Raw genomic sequence first — 24,801 nt, 5'->3', positions numbered from 1 at the left:
TCCCTCGTAGCTAAAATGAGGAATCCCATAGTCCCGCTAACGTTCAGTTGTCACCTGGTAACTTCACGTCAACTTGGTCTGGCTTCTCAGGTAACATCACATCCTAACCTGGCCCACCTGGATAGCACAGGAAAATCTCTTCAGCTCAGGACTCTTAATAATACCCCAAAGACTTTTTCCTATGTAAGGTAACATTGGAGAGGGACATCATGCTTGGGAGGGTGGAGGGACAGCGCAGGAGGGGAAGACCCTCTATGAGATGGATTGATTCGGTGACTGGGGTAATCGGGATGGGTGTGTCAGAGGCGGTGCGGTTGACGCAGGATAGAGCAGGGTTTAGGGCTGTTGTGCATAGGGTCGCTATGAGTCGGAAATGACTCGACGGCACATAACAACAACAACAAGGTAACATTTAGATGTTCTAAGGATTAGGAACAAGGGCACATCTGTTGGGAGCCTACTTAGCTACTGCACCTGGTATACTTCTTAGGAAGTGTTCCTAAATGATAAAGCAGGATTTTACTTCATTGTTTTGGCTCCTCTCTTCTGTAATTGGATTGGGGGGTGGGGTGCGTATGTTCATTTCTGTGCTTTGAGTCCCTAGATTGCAGCTTGGAGCATAAGTGGACGAATGAAGCAGTGAGCGGTACGAGATATTGCTATTAAAGTAGTCACAACAGCAACAGTGTCAAGTCGCAAACACTGTCAGTTGCATTGAGTTGGTTCTATCTTGGGGCAGCCTCATGTGTTATAAGTCAGAGCTGCTTTACCGTGTTTTCTTGGCTGTGATTTTAATAAAAGCGGGGAGCCAGGTCTTTTCTTGTATGGAGCAAGTGGCTGGGTTTGAACCACCAATCTTTAGGTTCACAGTGGAGCACAAAACATTTTCCCCGCCCAGGAAGCTTTAAATCCAGACTGCTGAAGTGTCACTAGCACGCCGATGATTGGTTCTTACCGTATACATATAGTTCTAGTTTCATTCCGTAAGTGGAGTCAGATAAGCAGAGGAAGGTCTTTAGTGAAAGATTCCTTGTACTCTTAGTGGTTTTGATTCTGATTCACTGTTCAATTAAACATAAGTTGGAGCCTCCAGCACCTGTGGGCAGGCTTTACACACGTGTCCTGACTTGAGGGACCAAGGTGGCGAGGCATGGGGTCATGGGAAAGACTCTGATGAATGCCTTCAAGTCAAGCTCTGCCCTGATTGGACAGTGTTGGAGACTTAGAAAGGAATGGGTTGAAAAGAGTGTTTTATAAAAACTCTGGATTCTTGATGCCACATTTGACTCTGTAAATCTAGAGTCTATTGTGAAACTGAACATGGTTTTTAAATGTTCTTCTTCCTAAAGAGTTTTCAGTGTCAATTTATGTATGTATTGAATTCCAGTACAAATTATCATCCCTTTCCTGTGACACGTTCTTTCTGCTTTTCCTGAAGCTCTTTGGGGCTCTGTTTACTTACTAGGAAGCGCTGGGAGTGTGATCTATGAGCGTCACCCTGCTAACCCAAAGGTCATACCTCGCTGGCTGTTCGAAACCACCAGCCACTCTGCAAGAGAAAGATGGGCAAGCTCCTCTCATGTGATTATCAACCTCAGAAAGCTGGCGGGGGGTGAGCTGTGAGTCAGTTCTAACTTGACAGCAGGAGTCCGAGCCTAACTTTTTATTTACTTAATCTATGAGTCCATAGCAATCAAATAGTTCTGCCCTGGACGTGCTCACCTGGTTGTGCCAAGAATTCTGGCCAACTGACTGGAAGAGATCTATATTTATTCTCTTAAAAAAAAAAGTGACCCAACAGAGTACGTAAATTATTGAACAATATCAATAATATCACACACAAGCAAATCTTGCCGAAGATTATTAAAAAAACAACTAGAACATCAACAGAGAACTATCAGAAATACAAGCTAAGGGAGCTCTGGTGGCCTAGTGACAAGAAGCTGCACTGCAATTCCAAAGGCATGCAGTTCGAATCCACCAGATTCTCTGCTGGAGAAGGAGGGCCAATCTCTTCCTGTGCCCGTCAGATCCAACTTGACAGTACACTACAAGAAAAAAAGGGGGAGGGAAAATAAAACCAGGAATATAAGCTAGGTTTAAAAGAGATCACGGCACTAGAGGCATTATCATCAATGTCAGGTGGATCTTGGCTGAAAGCAGAGGTTACCAGTGAAATGTCTTTCTGTGTTTCATTGACTATGCAAAAGCATTTGCCTATGTGTATCACAACAAATTGTGGCTAACCTTGAGAGAATGGGAATCCCAGAACTCCTAATTCTGCTCATGTGAAGCCTATACTTGGACCAGGAAGCAGTCTTCAAAACAGGGCAAGGAACACTGCATGGTTCAAAATTAGAAAAGGAGTGTGTCAGAGACGCATCCTGTCTCCATACCTTTTCAATCTATATGCAGAACAGATCACTGAAGATCATTGAAGAACAGATCATCTTTGTGAGAAGGAATGTGGCATCAGAATTGTAAGAAGACTCATCAACAACTTACATTATGGAGATGATACAACCTTACTTGCCAAAACTGAGGAGGTCCTAAAGCATCTGCTGCAGAAAGTCAACGACTGTAGTCTTCAATATGGATTGAAGCACATCATCAAGAAAAGAAAGATTCTCATCACTGGACCAACTGGCAGCACCATGATAGATGGAGATTAACAATTTCAGCATGTCTGGTTCCATAATCAGGTCTCTTGGCACAAGCAGCCAAGAAATCAAAAGACAAATTGGATTAGGAAAGTTTGACCTCTCCTGAGTGCTGAAGAGCAAAGATGTCAGTCTAGAGACTAAGGTGTGCTTGATCCAGGCCATACCCTTTGCAATTACTTGCTTTGTGTCAGAGTTAGTCAGTGAGTAAGGATGACAGGAGAACTGATGCTTTTGAGTTGTGGTGCTGTAAAAGGGTATTGAACATACCGTGGACTCCAGTAGACCAAAACAGATTTGTCCTGGTGAGGATGAAACCAAGTTGCTCCTGGAGGCAATGATTTTGAAGGTCCATCTCACATACTTTGGGCATGTTGCCAGGAGGGACCAGTCCTTGGAGAAGGAAATCATGCTTGGAAGGGCAGAGGAACAGTACAGAAGACGACCCTGGAAGAGTAGGACTGACACAGTGACTGGAGTCATAGGGCAGGTGTGTCAGAGACAGTGAGATTGGCTCGGGACAGGGCAGGACTCAGAGCTATTGTGCATAATGTTGCTATGAGTCTCAGATAACTTGATGACACATGACAACCATCACCACTTGAGTCAACCATGGCCTGGCTGGAGGAAACTGTCCTTGAGGGACAACCAAGTGGGTGAAAGTCACCAACCTAACCTCAGGAATAGCTTGGATGACAGTCTTTTATGTTTGATACTCTCCAAAAGAGATGCCAAATGGACAGGTCAGCTCAGGTTACTGATAGAGCAGTGCTGTTAGTGGTGGGATGTTGTTACCATCATTACCAACAGGTGTTGTATGTAAAATAGAGCAAGACATTGTCAGCCCCTGTGCCACGCGTCGTTGTTGCTCTGTTTAAGGCCATTCTCTGGGCCGACCCCTCTTGTCAAGAACCTCCCTCTTTTTGACTGGTCCTCTACTTTTCCAATCATGACGCCCTTCTCAAGAGGAAAAGTTATTGGGAGAGAAATGATGAAACAAAGAAAAACATGGTCATGTCTCAAAAAGATTCTTTTTTTCCTCTTTTGAATGAGTCAAGTACAGCCAAGATCAACTCACCAAAAGACAATTTGACCTGGCACCAGTCTGCTAAAGGCCGGTGCCCCGGGGCCAGTCAGTGCCCCAGGGCCAGTCGGTGCCAGGGCACCCTGCTAAAAGCCAGGTGGCCGTATTGACAAATTTGACGGTAATGGAACAGGAACGGGTGTTTCTTTCAATATTTGCAAAGTTTGCAGGAATGTGGGTAAGGCGGGGTGCTGCCTACGATTCTTGTCAATATGAAAACCATCCAAGAATAAGAGAGTTGGGGTAAAGTCTGGTGGACATTGCCTTCCCTGTTCCCACACTGGTGAGACCAGCTTTCCTGTGACCACTCCTCAACCATGTGACAGATGAACTGGCCCGGATCCCAGGCATTCCAGAGGAACAAAGACCGTGTGGTTACTGTGGCTAAGGATACTGTCTCCTTAACACCGGCGTGACCCGCTTCTCACCCCAACAACACTGAAGCCTCTCATCCTCCAACTGGTCTTGTCATCCCAGACTGTCCTGATGCACTCCAATCAGAAGACTAGCACAACTCCGCTGTCAAAGTCACATCCACTTGTGAAAGGCAAACACTGATGAGTCTTCCCATGCTTCTCAATATGATCCGTGAACATGACATTCCAAATACAAGCACCTTTATTCCTGAGAACTACATTGGCCACGGTGCTGGCGGTGTGCAAAGAGGCTCTTCAGGAACGGGAGAGAGGAGTTTTGTCAGCAGACTCTAAGCTCCCATAGAGGGAACATCCCAAGTTTTTCCCTTGCAGCCTGTTCCCAGGAGATGGAGGAGAAGGAGGTGGTGGGCCATCTTGTTTTTTATTTAGCCCCAGACAGTTATCAAATACTCACTAATTTGACATGCACCACTAGACATCTGGGAGTCGGGTGTTTATTGTACCTCATAGAAGGTTATTGCTGGTCTCTCACCAGACCACAGCACTGAACTCCAAAGACTCAATAGGAAATACACTGGCAATGGGGTGGTGTTTGAGGAAAAGACTTAACACCCCTCTCCTGCCATGCGGCAGATCACACGCACACTGGACATGTTGCCAGGGAGAGCCTGTTCTTGGAAAAAATCATCATGCTGGAAAAGGCAGAAGGTCAGAAAAAAAGAGGAAGACCCTCAGTGAGATGGGTCACCACACTGATAGCAACCATGACCTTGAGGATGACGGAGACTGTGAGGACCATGCAGACAGAGCAGGGACAGAGCCCTCAGGGTTGCTGTGAGTCAGAGTTGATTCAATGGCCTCACAGCTGAGAAGCACCTGGCGGGATGGGTTAGAATGGGAGTCTAGCTAGAAATGAATATTGGGATATTCTGTTGGGATAGTCTAGGCACCAGGAGGAGATTTAGCACAGCCTTCCCACCGCTGACCTTGCGTCCGGAAGGTCTGCCATGGGTGTGTGGGAGGACAGAACCTTCCAGATGTAGCTGAAAATCAAACGCTTTCCTCTAGGTCTACTAAGTACTCAGTTCGAGTGGGCATCTCTCATCACCTGTATTTGAACCACCCTGTAGAGACGTGTCGCCTGGCAAGGTGTGATGGTTAACGTGTATCCATTTAGCTGCCATCAGTCTCTGGCCTGGCAGTTCTGATGTGGCCATTCCCTTGAGGAAGCCAGATATCATTTAATCATCCCTAGATGAGATCTTACACAATGTGGACACCTCCGTGAGGAGCTCCACTTACAGTCAAACCAATCAGTTGAAATGATATTTCCTCGAGAGCGTGGTCTGCATCCAACACACGTGGACCTCGGGCAGAGCTCTTTTGCTTTTTCTTCTCTTCGGATCCTGCCTCGGTTTTGTCACAGTCTAACCCCTGGTTCTTTGAACTTGAGCTAGTGATCTGTCATTTTGCCTGCTGATCCTGGATCTATTTGGCTCTAAGCCCCCGGCCAGGAGAAGCCCCTGATACTTGATGCTCTGGCTTGGGGCTTCCCAGACTTTACAAGCTGGTAAGCCATTTCCTTGAGATAAATACCTCTACCTCTCTGACCTTCTATTTAACGAGTGTACTATTTCAGCGAGTGGCCCTTCTGATAGCATGCCAAGCTTTGTGAGATGAAGTCTCACGTCCTTGCTTCTAAGGAACATCCTGGATGAGTCCTCCAAGACAGATTTGTTTGTTTGTTTGTTTGCTTGTCTGTTTGTTTGTTTGTTTGTTTGTTTGTTTGTTTGTATAAGAGCATTAAGTACTCTTCACCGATACCACAATCCAAAGGCACCCTTTCTTCTTTGGCCTTGTTAATCATTACCCAGCTTCCCCATGCATGCAAAGCCGTTAGAGAGGGATGGCTTGGATCGGGTAGACCTGGGCTTTGTGGTGATGGTCTCTTGCTCTTGCTCTCAGCATTTTGAAGAGGCCCTTGGCATTGGGCTTGTCCATGGAAATAGGTTGTTTTCTTTCTTGACTGCTCCTTCCATGGGAATTGATGGTAGATACAAGTGAAACCAAACCCTTGGCAATGACAATCTTTTCTCCATTTATCATATTACTGCTTACTGGTCGAGCTGAGGGGATTTTTTAATGTTAAGTTGTAATCCATACTTAAGGCATCTATTTCAGTAAGTTCTACAAGTCCTCTTCACTTTCAGCAAGCAGGTTTGTATCATCTGTTTCACAAGTTGATGAGTCTCATTCCAATTCTGCTGCCTGTCTCTCTTCATACAGCCCCACTTCTCAGGTCATTGGCCCCACATACAGACTGACTGGATATAGAGAAAAGATGCAGACGCGATGCACACCTTTCCTGATTGTAGCAATGAGAGATCCATTTGCTCTGTTTGAGCACAATTAAGTGTTCTGGACTCTGCACTGCAATCCCAAAGGCATGCAGTTCTAATCCACTAGCAGCTCCGTGGGAGAAGGATGGACAATCTCCTCCTGTGAGATTTACTGCCTCTGAAAATGCTGGAGGGTCAGCTATGTGTTGGTTCTGACTTGTAAACACACAGCAAAACTCACCTTTGTCTATAAATTATTATGATACACACAATCAAATGCCTTTTCACAGTAAGATACACACTAGCAAACATCTTTTTGTTATCCTCTGCGTTCAGCCAGGATAGATCAGACATCATTAATGACCGCTCTTATTCCATAGCTTTTTCTGAATCCAGCTTTGATTTCTGTCAGTTCCTTGTTGATGTACTGCTTTAATAATTTTTTAATAATCTTCAGTGATATTTTACTTGAGTGTGTTGTCAATAATATTGTTTGATAATTGCTGGATTCTGTTGGAACACCATTTTTGGAATGGGTACAAATAAGGATCTCTTCCAGCCAGTTGACCAGGTAGCTGTCTTCCAAAATTTTTTTTTTAACTTGTTGTTTGCCGTCGAATTGGACTCGACTGGCACATGAGGAGATTGTCCCTCCTTCTCCAGTGGAGCATGTGGTGGGTTTAAACCGTGTGCCTTTGGGATTGCAGTGCAGCTTCTTGCCACTAGGCCACCAGAGCTCCCTTCCAAATTTCTTGGCATAGACAAATGAGTGAGTCTAGGATCGCATCTGTTTACTGAACACTCAACCTGGTATTCTGTCAATCCTTGGGTCCTCATTCCCTCCAACGCCGTCAGTGCAGGCTGCATGCTTTCTTTAGTGCCTTTGGTTATTGATCATACACTATATCCTGAAATGGTTCGCTGATGGCCAATGCTTTTTGGTACAATGCTCTGTGTATTCCTTCTATCTTCTTTTAATTCTTCCTGTGTCATTTAGTATTTTGCCCTTAAATTCCTTCAGTATTGTAAGTTGAGGCTTAACTTTTTTTCTTCAGTTCTTTCAGCCTGAAGAGTGCTGACTATGAGGCCTGTGGTGTCTTCACCTCCTGCTGCATACGCTCCACACCAGCTCTGTTTTCTTCCTGCTGTATCACCAGCTCTTAGCTCAGTGTCTGACCATTGAAGGGCCCCAGTAGCTGTCACGGAATGCCCACGTGTTGACAAGTCAGGGCTTTGTCTGTATTACCATGTTTAGTCTTCAGACGCCCTGGGAGGTGGCTGCTATTACTGTCGTTAGCAGACGAGGAAACACGATAAGGCAGGTCAGGCTCTGAAACCACGAGTTAGCATGGGTTCAACAGCACCTAGAAAGTACCTTCTTTCTTACAGGGAGTCAGGTAACATGCAAAGCTTTTTAAATCCTGTCACATGAGAGTGGATGCTTTTGAGCTGTGGTGCTGAAGAAGAGTACTGAATGTACCATGGACTGCCAGGAAAACAAACAGATTCATCTTGGAGAGGATTAAACCAAGCTACTCCTTGGAGGCAAGGATTCTGGGGCTTCATCTGACATACTTTGGACATGTTGCCAGGAGGGACGGGTCCTTGGAGAGGGACATCGTGTTTGGGAGGGTGGAGGGACAGCGCAGGAGGGGAAGACCCTCTATGAGATGGATTGATCCGGTGACTGGGGTAATCAGGATGGGTGTGTCAGAGGCAGTGCGGTTGGTGCAGGATAGAGCAGGGTTTAGGGCTGTTGTGCATAGGGTGGCTATGAGTCGCAAACGACTCTACGGCACATAACAACAACAACAACACATAGACCCCCACTAGATGCTTGCAGAGAATGACGAGGACTTGAAGCACGTACTACAGAAGATCAAAGACTAAAGCTTTCAATATGGATTGCATCTCAACACCAAGAAAACAAAATGGGGGGAGGGTTGGGGGAGAGAAAAGTACAACAATGAATGAGTGGAAATCCAGTCTTTGTAAATTTTCATTGAAATTAATAATTTACAAAAAGGAAAGAAAGAAAACAAAAATCCTCACCACTGGGCCAACAGGCAACTTCATGATAGGTGGAGAAAAGATTGAAGTTGTCAACTATTTTCTTTCACTTGGGTCCAAACTGAACACTTAAGCTGACAGCAGTTAAGAAATCAAACGGCATGTTACATTGAGAAAATCTGTTCTCAAGAACCTCTTTAAAGTGTAAAAGAAATTGGAACTCTTAGTCAATGCTGGTGGGAATGTAAAATGGTACAACCACTGTGGAAAGCTTTCTGACACTTTCTCAAAAAATTGGAAATAGAAATACCATTTGACCCAGTAATCCCATACTGAGAATACACCCTGAAGAATACACTCAGAGCCATGACTCAGACAGATGTATGCACTCCCATGTTTATAGCTGTTATTCACAATAGTAAAGAAATTAAAGTAACCCATGGATAGAAAACTATGGTACATTCACACAATGGAATACTACACAGCATTGAAAAACAATGAACTGCTAAAATATTATGTAACATGGGTGAACCTGGAGGACATTATGCTGAGTAAAATATCTCTGTCACAAAAGGACAAATACTACACAACACCAATGTTATAAAATAGGACTGACATGAGGGGATTGAAGGGAGAAATAGAAAAGAGTAGATAGATGATGGACACTGCTTTAGAGCAGTTAAGAGGAAGTATGGTCCAAAAGGAATATATGATTAGGAATGAAAACAATCTGGAACAAGAGATGCATTGTAAAGTGGACTCGAGGGAGAGAGGGAAGAAAATGTGCAACAGTTAATGAATATTTTTTTTTAAACTGACAAAAAATAAAGTGCTAAATAGCAAGGATGTCAGCTTAAGTACTAAGGTGCACCTGGCCAAAGCCATGGTCTTTTCAATTGCTCAACATTCATTTTAAAATTTAACAATGATTAAGGAAGACCCAAGAAGAACTGATGACGTTAGATGGTGGTGCCGGCAGTGTTGAACGTACCACAAACCTGGACCAAATGAACAAATACGCCTGCCTTGGAAAAAGTGGAGCCTGGAAGCTTCTTAGAGGGAAGGAGGATAAGACATCATCTCACGTCCTTTGACTTGTAATCAGGAGAGGCCAGTCCTTGGAAAAGGACATCATGCTTCAAAGAGTAGAGGGTCAGTGAAGGAGAGGAGGACCCTGACTTCCAACAAGATCAGTTTGCACAGTGACCTTCAGCCCAGCAGAGCCGGTGAGATGATGCAGGACGAGCAGGGTTTCAAGAATTCACAGGGTCACCATGCACCCAAGCTGTCTGCACAGCCCCAGACACCTCCCTCCAGGAGAGAAAGAGCCGGGTGAGATGGATCGACACAGTATCTGGGGTAGTGGGGGCAGGTGTGTTAGAGACAGTGAGATTAGGACAGAGCAGGGTTTAGGGCCGTTGTGCACAGGGTCACTATGGACCACAGTCGACAACAACACATAACAACAATCTTTAATGAAGGGAGCTCACCTAGCCTAGCAGTAAGAAGCTATTATGTAATCCCCAAGGTATGTGGTTTGAATCCACAAGCTGCTCTGCAGGAGAAAGACAGGCCAACTCCTGAACAATTCACTGCATCTGAAAACCTGTCAGGGGAATAGCTACGGGTCAGCTCCGCCTTGCTGGTACACAACAACAACAACAACAACGATCTCTAAGGAGCAGACTGCCTCGCCTTTATCCTGAGGAACAGCTCATGAGCTCCAGCACAGACGGCCACAGCACCCGCGGCTCAGCCTCTGTGCCACCAGGGCCCTCCGGCTATCTATGGTTTGTTTATACCTATTGCTTATTTAAAGTGTTTTTGGTAACTGGTTCCTGAGCGTCAGGATTGCCTCACAAAGGCGGCTGTGCCGTGAAGCATGAGTCTCCCTGAAGCTGGGCGTGAATGGGGTGATGGTGCCACAGGCTCCGCTGAACCACCCCTTGGGTAAAGGCTGAGTCTTCCCAAACAGAACGCCCTGCCTTAAAGGAACAGCCCACAAACCAAATATTAGTACTGCTGACGTGAGCCAGGGGGCAAACAGGTGGCCGCGTGGATGCGTCAGCTCTGCAAACAGCCCGGAATTTCAGAGAATGGGGCTTAGTGATCCTCGGTCAGGCTGGCCAGAAAGGAAGGGGCTGGAAGCACTGTTTGCTGGGCAGTCGGCACCACAGACAGACAGCTCCAAACCTGCTGTGGTGAAGATCGTGCCAACTCGTGTCGTTAGGTGAGTGCTTTATAAATGTTGACACGTTTCATTTCCCATAATAAACTGCCACATGTGCTGATATCACCACGCATCCCAACAGAAGCCTGTCATGTTAGGAAGTCGGGGGACTGCGGGACAGGATGGCCATGTACATGCTCCCAATTTTGACCTGGTACTTGCAGCCCTGAGCTGGGTCCTCACAGTCACTCCGGTCACACCTTTCCTTCATGTGACACACTGTCTTCACCTGCAGAAGAGATCCCCAAACACCCGCATCAGAATCACTTCTCTCTCAGCTGCTCTTTTAAGTGAAAATACTCTTTCTTTGGGAGGGAGTCTCCTTCAGTTCTGGGCTCAAACACATGCCCATGCCCTTCATCCAGGCCCCCTGAGGACACAGCAGGAGAGTGGGGTGTGCCATTCTGCCCACCAGAGCCCCCTTTCTCTTACCTGTGTTTGTTTTCTGTGGCACTGTTGGCCTTGACCTAGATTCTGAAACCCAGCTGGCCCCTGTTGTTTTCTTTCTGAGGCTGTGCCTCGAGCCCTCTCAGTGTTCCAGGCTTTGTGGGTCTTTGTGAAAAGTGAGAAGAGGTCAGTGAGGGCGGCCAGTGCCCCCTGGAGCCACAAGTCCCTGAGAATCCCCATGTGGCTTCCACCCACGCTCATCCCAGGTGCCATGAACATTTTTGTCTGGAACCACAAAGAGGGGCTTTCAGGGCTCTCCCCTACCATTGGTCAGAAAGACCAGGCTCTTTTCATCACACCTGGCCTCAGCTACAGCTCATAGTGCCCCTATGAACATTGGCTCTGAACCCTGCCCTGTCCCGAGCCAACCTCACCGTCTCTGACACACCTGACCCCACTGCCGCAGTCACTGAGTCAATCAATCTCATCCAGGGTCTTCCTCTCCTGTGCTGTCCTTCCACCCTTCCAAGCATGATGTCCTTCTTCAAGGACTAGTCCCTCCTGACATTGTGTCCCAAGTATGTAACTTTAACAACAAAACCTACCATGGTCAGATGAGCAGGTTTATCTCATCACACGTGGTCCACTGGTAAGAAGTTGTGCTGTAATCCCAAAGGCACGTGGCTTGAGTCCACCAGGTGCTCTGCTGGAGAGAAGCGTGGGCAATCTCCCACGTGACTTACTGCCTGTGAAAACCCGCTGGAGGGTCAGCTGTGGGCCGGTTCTGACTCGATGGCACACAACGACAGAGCCGTGTCTGGTAGTCGTTCTCTGAAGCCCAGGACAGAAGGAGGGTGTTGACTTTGTGGGGGCCACTCCATGGCGGCTCCACTTGGTATGTTCCCTAGGAAGCCAGCCCTTGAACACGCTGGTCTGGGAGAGCTGGGATTTCCGGCTCTCCTGGGTGCTGGGTGACTCCTGCTCCGGGAACCCTCCAAGCCAAACCGTTCCAGTGCTGCTCTGCTGGGGCATACCTGGGGTTCAGTACAGATGCCCCTGCTGAAAAAGGCCCAGCGTGGCTTGGGAGTCGCCCTCTAGTACCATTGAGTCAACTCCAGAGGGTGACCGATGGCTTGGTGTTTTGGTTTGGGGGGGAATTTTAAATAAAGCTGAGGGGTTTTCCCAATTATTTTTTCTTTGTTCGTTTGTTCACACTATGCTCCCTCCTCAGTTCCCCTTATAAGACTTTTTCTTAATTGTCACACACGTGCTTTCTAACGTCCATCCTTTCAGAACATCCCTCCTCTCACTCATTCCAGTGCAGTCTTCATTATCAGCCCTTTTTTTCCTTGCCTTCCCTCCTTCCTCATTTAAATCCTGTGAGTACAGTGATGAGCTTGTGCACTGTTTGTCCCTTTGTGACTGAGATATTTCACTCAGCATGATGTCTTCCAGACTCATCCACGCTGTGCAGTGCTTTACGAGGTCATCACTTTTCAGTGCTGTGTGGTATTCCATTGTGTGAATGTAACATTGTGTGAATGTAGCATTGTCTGAATGTAACATCGGCTGGCATTGTGACAGCAGGTCACCATACCTTTTCCCATGGTGCTTCTGGGTGAACTCGAACCACCAACCAGTCTGATGGTTAGCAGCAGAGCACTTACACCTTCACCTTCGAGGGAGGTGTCGTGACCAGGTTGAACATCACAGTTTTTAAGCACTCGATCTCTCGGATGGCTGTTCCTCCTGTGCAATTTACTGCCTCTGAAAATATAGCTAAGGTCAGCTGTGGGTCAGTTCTGACTTAACAGTGTACAATAGCAACAACATATGTTGTTAACAAAAAGAAACACAATCTCTCACGGCTTGGAGGCTTGTTGTTGTCATTGTTAAGTGCCATTGAGTTGAGTATGTCTCACAGCAACCCTGGGAACAGCAGATCGGAACCCTGTCCTAACCTGTGCCGTCCTCACCCTCGTGACACCCTGGAACCCACTGTTGGAGTCACTGTGTCAGTCCATCTTTCTGAGGCTCTTCCTCTCCTTCCCTGTCCCTCCACCTATAGGAATCCAGAAGTCCAAATTCAGGGTGTCAAATTAGGGGAAGGCTTGCTCTATGTCAGGTCTGGAGGAAAGTCCTAGCCTCCTTCACCTTCTGTTAGGCCCCTGTTGCCTGTAGGCCCTGTTGCCTGTAGACTGTGTTGTCCGTAGGCCCCTGATGTCTGTAGGCTCCTGTTGTCTGAAGGCCCCTGTTGTACATTGGTTGTGTTGTCTGTAGGCCCCTGTTGTCTGTAGGCCATGGTATCTGTAGGCCCTGTTGTCCACAGGCCCCTGTTGTCCATAGACCATGTGCCCGGCTTTCCTGGTGCCAAGGAGCTTTCTAGTAAAGGGTCCTGTGTCTACACACTCCACTCCTGGTGACTATTTCTTGGCAATAGTGATGATTTCTCTGAGGGCTCTCTTTCCTTCCCTTTTATCTCCCTTGAGACAAAAGGAGTCAAGGCCACAGCCCAGGGGAGCTCCCACTCCACAGGGTCAGGGCTGTGACGTGACTTAGGGATGCTGCATCCCCCCTTAATCCACCTACAACCTTTGGATTTATCAGATCATGAGGGAGTATTGCTTCCACCTCATATCACTATGAGCGTGTATTTATGAGGAACACAATTCAGTTAGTTGCAGATGCCAGCCTGGCATCATGGTTAACTCAAGACCAGGCAGAGTAGATGTGACTGGCTGAACCATCAGTGGGCACAGACCCCTCATCTTCTGACCTCACCCCTTCTTCCCTGTGTTCCCTCTGCTCCCCTGACCCCCCTAACTCTAGCCCCCCAAACCCAGTCTGGATTTGTACTTTTCTAATCTCCTTTAGCCCAGTAAATTGGGCAACAGAGAACCATGTGGCCAGACCAGACTGCACCCCAGGACCTCTGGGTTCCCAAATCCCATACCCACTAGGCCAAGGGAGAGGGAACTGGGTACTGGCACTGTGGACCACACTCTTCCGGAAATGCACTCTCGAGCAGGCCCAGGGCCAGAGTTGGGACGAGAGCATGGACTTGGGGTCAGCCTGCCCCATCTCCAGCCTCTGTATGTGGTCTGTGTGAGACCGACTGGGCTCTGGACACCGTCCACCCCATGCTGAGTCCTCAGGCTTCATGGCCCTTCAGCAGTGCGTGGAGGTCATCAAGATGGGTCAGTACAGATGAGAGGTGTCAACAGTGTCATTTCCATGGGTCACATTCTCTTGTGTGAACACCACGCCGTGGAGAACAGAGGGCACTGGGAGTGGCGGGGCCACTGTGGTGTCAGGTCCACCTTCAGGTCAGTACTGCTGCATGTGAGAGAGCCTGGATGTGTGTGTGTGTGTGTGTGTGTGTGTGTGTCACTGCCATCTTTGTCTCTGTGTTGTCTCTGTGTCCACGGACATCTGTGAGTCTGTGCGCCATTGAATACACGGGGGTGTGTGTGTCTGCATCTCTGACTATTTGTGTGTCTCTCCGTGTGTGTGTGTGTGTGTGTGTGTGTGTGGTCCACTACAAACACATGATCTCTGGTCCGGATGTCCCCTCAGGGATCTGAAGGGCAAGGTCAAGAAGGAGAGCTCCAAGCGGGAGCTGCTGTCGGACTCGGCCCACCTGAAGGAGACCCACTGTGCGCACTGCCTGCAGCCCTACCGGTTTCTGGTCACCAGCAGGAGACAGTGTCTCGACTGCCAGCTCTTCACCTGCAGGGCCTGTGGGGGCTCTCACCCCTCGGGCCAGGGCTGGCTCTGTGACCCCTGCCGCCTGGCCCGGTGAGCACTTGGGGGAAGGTCCCTGTGGGCTCTGGGCTGGGTGATCCAGGTAGATGGTCCTGCAGGCTGGATGCTATGTCACCCCAGTGAGAGGGGTCTACCCCAGGACTCTGGGTGCATCCCCCCTCCTCTGGTCAGAGGACCCCAGGCTCTGGGCTGGATGTACTGATCAGATGGCACTTTGGTCTGTCTGCTGTGGGATCCCCACCACCCCACCCAGGCTCTGGGTGCATTTCCCCTTCCTCCATCAGAGGGCTCCCTCGAGCTCTAAGCTGGGTGTCCCTGGTCAGATGTTCCTGTGGACTGTGTGCCGCATCACCCCTGGTCAGAGGGCCCCCAGGCTCTGTCCTGCCCATTCATGTGCCAAAGATGGTCAGCACCTGTGAAGTGTCTGCCTGCCAGTCACAGCTGCCATCTGTCCCTGTTACAGAGTCGTCAAGGTCGGCTCCATGGAGTGGTACTATGAGCACGTGTGGGCCCGTTTCAAGCGCTTTGGGAGTGCCAAGGTGGTCCGGTCCCTGTCCTGGCGGCTGCAGGCTGGAGGTAAAGCAAGGGGGGGGGGGGACGGACTCAGCCCAGCATGACTGTTGTCAGCTGGTCCAGTGCAACAGCAGGCTCCTTGCACCGTGGGCACCTGCCCCTTCTAGACCTTTTGTCCAGTTGGCTGCTCCTATTAAGAGGTGCAAACCTCTGCGTGCCAGTCCTGGCCTCCGTCAGTCCTGCGTGAGGGTGACCCTACCATGTTAGACCTCTGTGAGTCCTCCGTGAGTCCTGCATGAGGGTGACCCTACCATGTTAGACCTCTGAGTCCTGCGTGAGGGTGATCCTACCATGTTAGACCTCTGTGAGTCCTGCGTGAGGGTGGGCTCTCCAGAGGAGCAAACTCAGGAGCAGATGTTATTTCTAAAACCAGAGCCACAGCTGTCCTGTCCTTTCTGATTGACAGCGACCTGGGAGGACACAGGAGAACTCCCCAAAGGGCTTCCAGTGCTGCTGTCTTCACGAAAGCTGACCGCTGACCAGTTAACACCCCAATGCCTGGCCCACTGAGCCACCAGAGATCCTGTTATATTGATGGGTTTCCCAGTATGTTGTTACGTGTCATCGAGTCAGAACCCCTCATAGCTGACCCTCCAGCAAGTTTTCAGAGGCTGTAAATCACACGGGTGGAGACTGCCCATCTTTGTCCCTCGGAGCAGCTGCTGGACCCAAACTGTGTGCCTTTGTGTTGGCAATGGAGGGAGAGAGAGAGAGAGAGAACGAGAGGGGGAAATCCCTTGTACACAACTGTGGAGGTTTCCAAATCTCAAACCATCAGGCCCCGGTCCTTTTGACTCATGTGCTGGCAACAGGTAACAGGTCATAGTCCCAGACACCAGAGGTCAGAGGATGACAGATTGGGTGCAGAGTCAATGGAGAGTGAGCTTTGCCAAAACATCCTTCTATATGCAGGCCACACCCTCAAGGAAACTGATTGGCTTGCAGATTATTATCCTTATGCTGATTGGCTGCTTACATCAAAGAGGGTGACTACATGCCATCGCATCCTGGCAGAGCGAGCAGTTGGATGCCCTGCTAGTCATTATCTAAGTCACACAGTGACCCCATGCCCACCATCAGTCTCAGAACACAGAGGACGTGCAGCCAAGGCCCTCACCAGTCACCACGTGCCAGTCGGTGCCGCATAGCCTCCAGGCCTGCCCCGAAATACCCAGCTTCAGCAAACGTTGCACTGAATTCTGAGTGTTCCCAGCTTGGGGACACAGGCACACCGTTTCAGAGGAGGGCCATGCCCACGGGGTCCTGGTGCTGAGATCTTGGAAGGAGACCACAGGCATTTCTTTCAAGGTGCTTCTGGTCGACTAGAACATCCAGCCTTTCAGACTGCAGCCAAGTTCATTAACTGTACTATGCAAACCTCCAGAGATCATGGAGACCTGGAGAAGTCTGTCACAGCGCCGCCTTTGTTCTGTGTGTTGGATCCAAGTGTTATTTTCTTGATGACCTTGGCCCAGGCTGTCTTTATAGCTGCACCAAGTCCACATCCCCTGGTTCATCTCAGCTTGTCACTTAGTGTGGGACAGAGCCGACAGGGGATTCCAGACCCCAGGCCGGGGGCTTCCGATGGAGTCTGGGACAGACATCCACACGGGCGTAGCTTGAGTGTGAAGGGATGCCCTCATTGAAGAATTAATCTCCAAGCCAAGAGTCCTTTCTCCCATTAGCAAGAATGACAGAGTGAGAGACCAAGTTTTCATGCAAGCAAGTTCATTCAGAGAGAAAGCACCTTGCCCGCAGGATGCAACAGGCACTAGAGTAACACGAGCCACCTCACCTGAGAGGATTCAGGGTTGTTGGTGCCATCAAGTTGACCGGTCCTGCATCTCCTCATCATCTCTGAGAGGCTCAAGGCTGTTGTTACAGTCCATGTGTCTGTCCACTCATCCTGCCAAGGACCTTCCTCCCTTTCTCTGACCCTCCTCCATTCCCACTACGATGTCTTTTCCAAGGCCTAGTCCCCCCGGCAATCAGCAGAGTATGTGAGAAGAGGTTCCCAGGAGCGCCCTAACGTCACTTCCTCCAAGACAGAGTTGTGTGCTCTGGGACAGTACACGTGTATTCAGGGCTCTTCTCCAGCACCATGATTTAAAGGTGTCTATTCTCCCGGTCGCTTTATGTTTTGGTAAAAGAGTCCTGAGGTGCACACGGTAGCTCCTGAGAGCAGAGGATTCTGGGTCACAGATATCTCATGGCTGTAGAGCTCTGATGGCAGACACTCTCTCTCTCCCCCTAATCCCATCCTATATGATGCTGAGACCACAGATGGCATGGGGCCAGCCCAGTGCCCCAGACACATGCTGTCACCCTATTCTTGGGGAATCCTGCCTCCCTTCCCACTGCAAAGCCATGCCCAGCTCTCCCCCTGGTGGCCACAGTCTCGGTCCTCGGCTGAGGTGTGTCCACCTCAGATCCCCCTATCCACATGCCTGGCAAGCCAGAAGTCAGCCTCCAGATTCTCTTCAAACAACCTCTCTTTCCTTCATCAGACAGCTCAGCCCAGTCCCACAGCAGAGTACCGGGGTGAGGACAGAGCAGAGCCCCAAGCCAACCAGCCCCAGCCCGGAAGGTGTCCCCCCTCCTGGAGAGCCAGGTGGACTGAAGAACCCTTGACGGGCTGTCAAAAGCACACAAGCCAGGACTCACCCGGCAGAGTCCAGGGAAGGGGGTGGGGCCCAGAGAACTCGCTGGTGGGAGGAGTGAGTGCACCTGGCTCTAACAGAAAGCTCAATCAGTCCATGATGGTAAATGACTGCTGGAGGCTCGAACCCATGGACTGGGGATCTCAAAAACCAATCACTGAAAATCCTTTATAGCACAGCTCTACTCAGACCATGTGAGGTCTCCAGGGGTGAGTCTGCTTGAGGGTGACTGGTCTCATCTGGTCGGTAGGGGACAACTGGGCAGGTTACTGTGTTTTGTGGAAGGTCACAGCCAGGCCCAGAGCTGGGGCATCCACAGGGCCCTGTACTTGCCGGTTTCAATTTCCCGGCAGGTGGCGCTGTGGGACAGCAGACGGCACTAGCTGTTGACAAGGGTCCCAGTTCACACAGACAGGGACGCCCAAGGGCTGGGTTCCTTCTGCCTGTTGCTGCTGCTGTTAGCTGTGGATAAGTCAGTTCTGACCCATAGGAACCCCATACGACAGAGCAAAACCCTTCCTAGTCACACGCTGTCCTCACAAGCCCGCTAGAGCAGCTGCTGGGTCAACCCATCTCATCCAGTGGTGGGCCACCAGGGCCTTTGCTGACCCTCCTGAGAGGAGCTGGGGAGAAGGGGCTGGCTGGACCCATAACCCAACCACCCAGCCCTGGGGACTGGTCAGGAAAGGAAGCCAACCCCTCAGGAACACAGAGCCCTTCTGGAAATGTCTCTGTTCTCAGTGTCTTGTCTTCGGTTCTAGATTTACCTGCCAACCTGCAGAGTTCGCCGGACATCCACAGTAAGTCACTTAAGCTGCACATACTTTTGTTTTTCCATCCTACCATTAGTCATCAACACACCCCCATCCCATGTCAAGCGCTGCTAAGTCAATCCTGGCCTGTGGCTGGGTTTTGTGAAGCAGGTTATCAGAGCTTCCTCAAAAGGCATCAGTGAGTAGATTAGAACCTGTAAGCTCTCAGGCTGCAATCGAGCAGGTTAACACTGTTCCACCAGGGGCTCTATGTCAACTCTTCGGATATTTTCAGCATGACTTTAAGTAATACAAATTACAAGTTTTATGGCATAATTTGGACTGATCTTAACCAACACTTAGAAAGGGTTTTGTCAGCAGAAGACATTGTGTGTTTCCTGCAGGTTGGATAGATGATAGATGATGTGGAAATGAATCGAAGAATGATGGCCAGACAGATGGATGGATGGATGGATGGATGGATGGATGGAAGGATGATGGACAGGATGATGGATAAGTGGAAGGATGAATGGTTATTGGTGAATGGATGATAGAGGAATGGTGGAGGAATGATTGGATGGTAAATGACTGATGGATTGATGGAGAGATGGGTGTATAGAGGAATGGATGATGGAGGAATGATGGAAGAGTGGATAGGTGATGGGTGATGGGTGATGGATGGATGAATGAGGCATAAGTAGGTGAATGAACCACCGATTAATTTAATTGATAAGTGGATGGATGGATGGATGGATGGATGGATGGATACATCATGGATGGGTAGATGCATCATGGGTGGATGTGGAATAGATAGGTAGATGAAATATGATGGGTGGCTGGATGTATGAATGGACTCATGATGGAAGAATGGATGGATGACGGATAGAAGGGTGAATGCTGAATAGATGGGTAAATGAATGAATGATGGGTGGATGGATGGATGGTAAGTGATGGATATATTATGGATAGATGACTGACAGGTACTCAATGAATTGATGAATGCATGGACGATGGATAGACATATGGACAGATGATGGATGAATGAGTGGATGATGGAAGTGGATGAATGGATGATGGAGTATGGATGGATGATGAGAGGTGAGTTGATAAGGAATAGATGAATTGGTGAATGAGTGGATGATGGATGAATGAGAGGATGGATGGATGGATGGATGGATGGATGGATGGATGGATGATGAGACCTAAGTTGATAGTGGATAGATGAACTGGTGAATGTATGGATTATGGATGAATAAGTGGATGATGGATAAGTAGGTGGATGGCTAAGAATAGCTGGATAGATGAAAGACTGGATGCATGAATGGTGGATGATATATGGATAGATGATGGTTGATGTATAGATGGATGGTTAACTGATGGATGATGGATAGAAAATGGGTGTTTGGGTGTGTGGGAGGGGTGGGTGAGTGGATGTAGATGGCTGGTGGGTAGATTAGTGAATGAGTGGTTGTATGGGAAGATATATGGGTTATGGAAATGCATATGGGATGGATGGATGGATGGATGGATGGGTGATGAGTGGATGAATGACTGGATGGATGGATGGATGGATGGATGGATGGATGGATGGATGGATGGACGAATGGACGGACAGGTGAACAGGTTGTTGATGACCCTCCCTGGTGCCTGTTGTAGGCGGCTCTGAGCAGATCCTGGGTGAGAGCAATGGAGACAGTGAGCAGACTGACGAGGACGGAGAGCTGGACACAGTGCCCCAGGCCCAGCCCAGTGGCCACAAAGTAAGTCCCAGCCCAGCTGCTCCACCTGTCTGACCACAGACCCTACATTCCTGAGTTGTGACTCTTTCTGAGGCCTCCACTAATACCTACAGCTGAGCACAAAGGACCGGCTGTCCTCCACAGCCTGGGATCCTAAGCTCAGAGGTTTAGCATAAGAAACCCAAACAAAGCTGTGAGCAGATGTGGCCTGCCGAGAAGCTCACCTGGATCCCACCCTGGTGGGCCCTGAGCTAGATAGACGTGGGGGAGGATGCTTGTCCGTCACATAACTGATGCTGACTTATCTGCCGGTTCAGAAGAAGCGCCTCCTCACCATCCAGGACCTGGACCTGGAGGCCGACTCGGACGACTCTGCTCAGGCCCACCATCAAGCCCCCCACCTGTGCTCCATTCCAACAGCTGCAGACAGGCACGAGGTCAGTGAATTCCCAAGTCTGTCCCCCATAACCCAAGCGACAGACAGGAGAGGCCTTGGACAGGAGGAGTACTGACGGTGATGTGGTCACACCCCGGGGCACAGTGAAAGAGGCAGTTGGGTGGGCTTTGATTTGAAGTGTCCAGGTGCTGAGAAGCTGTCGCCATTGCAGGCCTGCTGAGGCTGATAGCGTTGTGTGCTCAGTCCCTCGCAGATGGCCCCGATGCAGAGGACACCACCTCACAGGACACCATGGCAGGAGAGGAGGCTGATGTCAGGTCCCTCAAGTCCCAGCCCAAACCAGGAGGACAGGGGGACAGCCCCTCACCCAGTGAACAGCATGTGCTTGCTGAGCTCGGTCTACCTGGAGACCCCTGCAGCCCAGCCCTGGGGGGCACTGATGCACATGGTGGGTACCTAGCAGGATCCCCAAGATCGCTGGGCACGGGAGGGACCACGGGGACACTGCCCTTTCACCGCTTGGTTTTCAGACACAAAAACCACCTGCCCTGGGGCTGAGGCTGACTCGGTAACAGCGTGCCTGCTGGAGAAATGGGGCCTCAGGGTTTCGATAGCTGTGGCCTTTGGGAAGTGGGTGGCCAGGCCTTTCTTCCTAGGTGCTTCTGCGTGGGCTTGAACTTCACACTTTACGGTGAGCGTATTAACTGCATACAGACTGACTGAAAAGAGCCTTTCCTTTGAGTACCTGTCCAGTGGTGCCATCCTGGGAAGCACTGTGGACACTTAGGGTCTCCAAGGCCCATGCTCAGGGACGTTGACACAGCTGGGCAGACACATCTGGTCCCTGACATGAGCAGGCTATCCACAGACCACTCACGCCAGACAGGGCAGGACAGGCTGAGCAGGCTCTGTCTGGACACCCACTCCCGGGCGCATACCCCGTCCCCTGGCTTATGCCCCTCCACCACATATGACCCCTCCTCATTTCTTGCCCTGCCTCTGAACAATGACCGTCCCCTGGTACATGACCACCCTATGTCTGCCCTCTCTATCCTCGCCCCCTCCTCCAAGTTTGCCCCCTACTAGTACCGGTCACTCCCCTGCATCAGTCGCCCACCATGGTTCTTGCCCCTTCCCTCGTGCCTGCCCCTCCCCCGGTGCAGGTCTTATGGACCCCTCACCTGCCTGGAGCCCTCCCTCAGAAGGTCCCTAAGTGCTGACCTCCCTCCACCCAGTGTGATCTGGTCACCAGGCAGAATTGCCGTCTAACAAAACAGCAGCTTCCCCACCCCAGCAGACTCCTGGCCCCGTGGGTGTGCAGGGCCGGGTTCAGGAGTTTAGTGCAGGCACCAATGTGGCCTCAGGGAAGGTCCGGCTGCCACAGACAAGCTTCTGTGTTACCTCTGTGTGGCGGAAGCAAGGAGCTCTGCTGACAGGCTGGTGACCTAAAGGTCTGTGGTTCCAGCCCAGCGGGCCTATTGCAGGGAGGTGAAGCCTCTGCCTCCCCAGGGCCACAGGCTGGAACCCTGCGTGGTAGTGTTTCCTGTCCTACAGGGTCACTGGTCGGACAGCAGCGGGATGTGGGGCTGCAGCGGGGAGTGTTGTGAGGACGGGGGCTGCCAGCAAAGCCCCTCACTTTCCTGCTCTGCTCTTTTGTTATGTGGCAGTGCCCATGGCCTTGTGACTGCTCATGCAGATTCAGCTCCTGGGGGCTTCCAGGCTCCCCAATAGTGAGGGGAGGCTCTGGTTGGTACAGACAGTTAATGTGCTCGCTGCTAACCAGAGGAGTTGGGGTGCAGGGTGGACTCTTGGCCCCTGGTAATAATGAATGAATGGCCTCTGACAAGACGTGGTGCCGGCACTTCTCCCACTGTGCTTCCTGGACCCCAGTCTCCCCCAGAGCCAGGAATCAGCATGCCAAGCCGTGAGTGTGTGTGTCCACCAGAGTCTGAGAATGGACAGTCTAGCACCAAAAATGAGGGACCACAGTCCACTCTGATGGGCTTCCAGAAGTCCCCATCACGAGGGGATGGCCTGGGGCCCAGGACTGCCCCTGCTTCCCTCGCCGGGACGTGGCATGATAGTGTCTTATTATTTGCTTCTTAAAAAGATAGCTGGCTATAAACAATCTCGAGACCATGGCCTTGAGTGATGGTCCTGCAGATATTTTAGTCACTCCTCTGCCTCAACTTCCAGCCAAATAGGCCAACAGGGTGAACGATGCCCTCAGGGAAGTGTTTCCTCTCAGAGCCACCACCCACAGGCGGTCAAAAGGCAGCATTTGCCAGGGCCAGAGCTCAGGAGGCCGGGTAGGAGGTCTGTTCCTGAGTCCCCCGGGTCCTGAGAGGCCAGCCTGCTCCTTCCTCATTTTACCGGGATCATTTGCATCAAGCAGAGCTCTCCTTTCTCCTCACTGGACAGTGCGCTGTTGGTGCTCATCTCTCAAGTGTGAGGAATTCAAACCTGCTCTTACTTACTCCCAAGGTGCCATCAGGGGAGACCAGCTTCCCCTGGAGGACCTGGCTGATGTGGGCATCTCCGATGAGGACTCCACGCGGGCCCGGACCTCAGCCTCCCGCCACGCCCCCCAGAGAAGCCGGGCTCCGTCTGAGTGTCAGGTAACAGTGGCAAAGGAGAACCCAGTCTGGCTTGAGGGTTCAGCTTTTCACCCCAATACTAGGTTGTTTGAAAGAAATTAAAACTTTGAATATCTGTTAGGTGGCACGTGGTCAGTTCCAGCTTAGCACCCCATGTACAGCAGAATTAAGTGCCACCCTCAGAGGGCAGCTGGTTGAGCCCATTGTCGCAGTCACCACGTCGATCCGTCCATCTCTGGAAGGTCCTCCTCTCTCTCACCGACCTGCCTTCCTAAGCATGACGTCCCCCGGGGACTGGTCCCTCCTGACACCATGCCCCAAAGCGGCTGAGATAGTCTTGCCACCCTCACCCTCAAGGAGAGTCCTGGCTGCACTTTCTCTGAGACGGATTGGCCTCACCCGCTGATGGTCCGTTGTATGTTCCGTGTCCTTCGCTGGCCCACATTTCTAATGCGCCGTTGCTTCGTGCACCCTTACTCGTTGCACAAGGCTGCTTTGAGCACACTGTCAGGAAATGCCAGTCCTTGGAAAAGGATGTTGGGGAAGGCAGACAGTCAGCAAACGAGAGGAAGACCCTCCGTGAGAGGCATTGACGCAGTGACCGCAATGGTGGACTTGAGCGAGCCCGAGACCATGCAGAGGGACAGGTAGGACGGGGTTCCGATCTGCTGTCCACAGGCTCGCTGGGACTGAGTCGGCTCAATGCACCAAACAGCCACTTAGTGAAGAAAGCCCTGCAGCCACGTGACCCAAACAGCCACTTTGTGGAGAGGGCCCGGCAGCCACGTGATCCAAATGCACCTTGGCTTGTCGAGCTTGGACTTATTGAGTTAGTGACATTTTTTTCCCACACTGGTGGTTTGTGGCAGCCCCGAGTCAGACATGTCTGTTGGGGTCACTTTTCCAGCCGTGGGTACTTCTGGGCTCTTTCCATTCATGGTATCTTTGATGTAACGCACAACTTACCTGGTCTTCAATCACTGGTGTTCGAGGCTTCAAAACTATTCTTAAAAAAAAAAAAAATTCTTAAAATTATTTTGAAATTCAGATGGAACTGCAATCCCGAAAGTGCATGGTTCGAATCCGAGAAGGAGGGGCAGTCTCCTCCTGGACCAGTTGAATCCTTCGACAGTACACAAGGGCCCGGGGAGGGGTGGGGGGGCGGGGAGAAATTCAGATGGAAAGATTCAAGATCATATTTTTGCTTCTCATGGACTTGTTTTCATTTTCT

The 24,801-nt window shown here is 50.2% G+C and overlaps 1 protein-coding gene across 1 annotated transcript in view; it reads left to right on the top strand.

Moving 5' to 3' along the window:
* MLPH (melanophilin) overlaps positions 1–24,801 on the top strand; it is a 38,977-nt gene that overhangs the window by 240 nt on the left and 13,936 nt on the right. Inside the window, exons 2-6 of the mRNA XM_006893446.1 lie at positions 14,664–14,885; positions 15,316–15,428; positions 20,494–20,597; positions 20,894–21,006; positions 24,703–24,723. Coding sequence (XP_006893508.1) covers positions 14,664–14,885; positions 15,316–15,428; positions 20,494–20,597; positions 20,894–21,006; positions 24,703–24,723 — 573 coding nt within the window. The remainder of the gene's footprint in view (positions 1–14,663; positions 14,886–15,315; positions 15,429–20,493; positions 20,598–20,893; positions 21,007–24,702; positions 24,724–24,801) is intronic.

The sequence above is a fragment of the Elephantulus edwardii genome, unplaced genomic scaffold, assembly GCF_000299155.1.
Source record: "Elephantulus edwardii isolate Elephantulus edwardi_28Jun2011 unplaced genomic scaffold, EleEdw1.0 scaffold00127, whole genome shotgun sequence".
NCBI classification, from domain to species: domain Eukaryota; kingdom Metazoa; phylum Chordata; class Mammalia; order Macroscelidea; family Macroscelididae; genus Elephantulus; species Elephantulus edwardii.
This window is presented reverse-complemented; position numbering and strand designations above follow the sequence as displayed.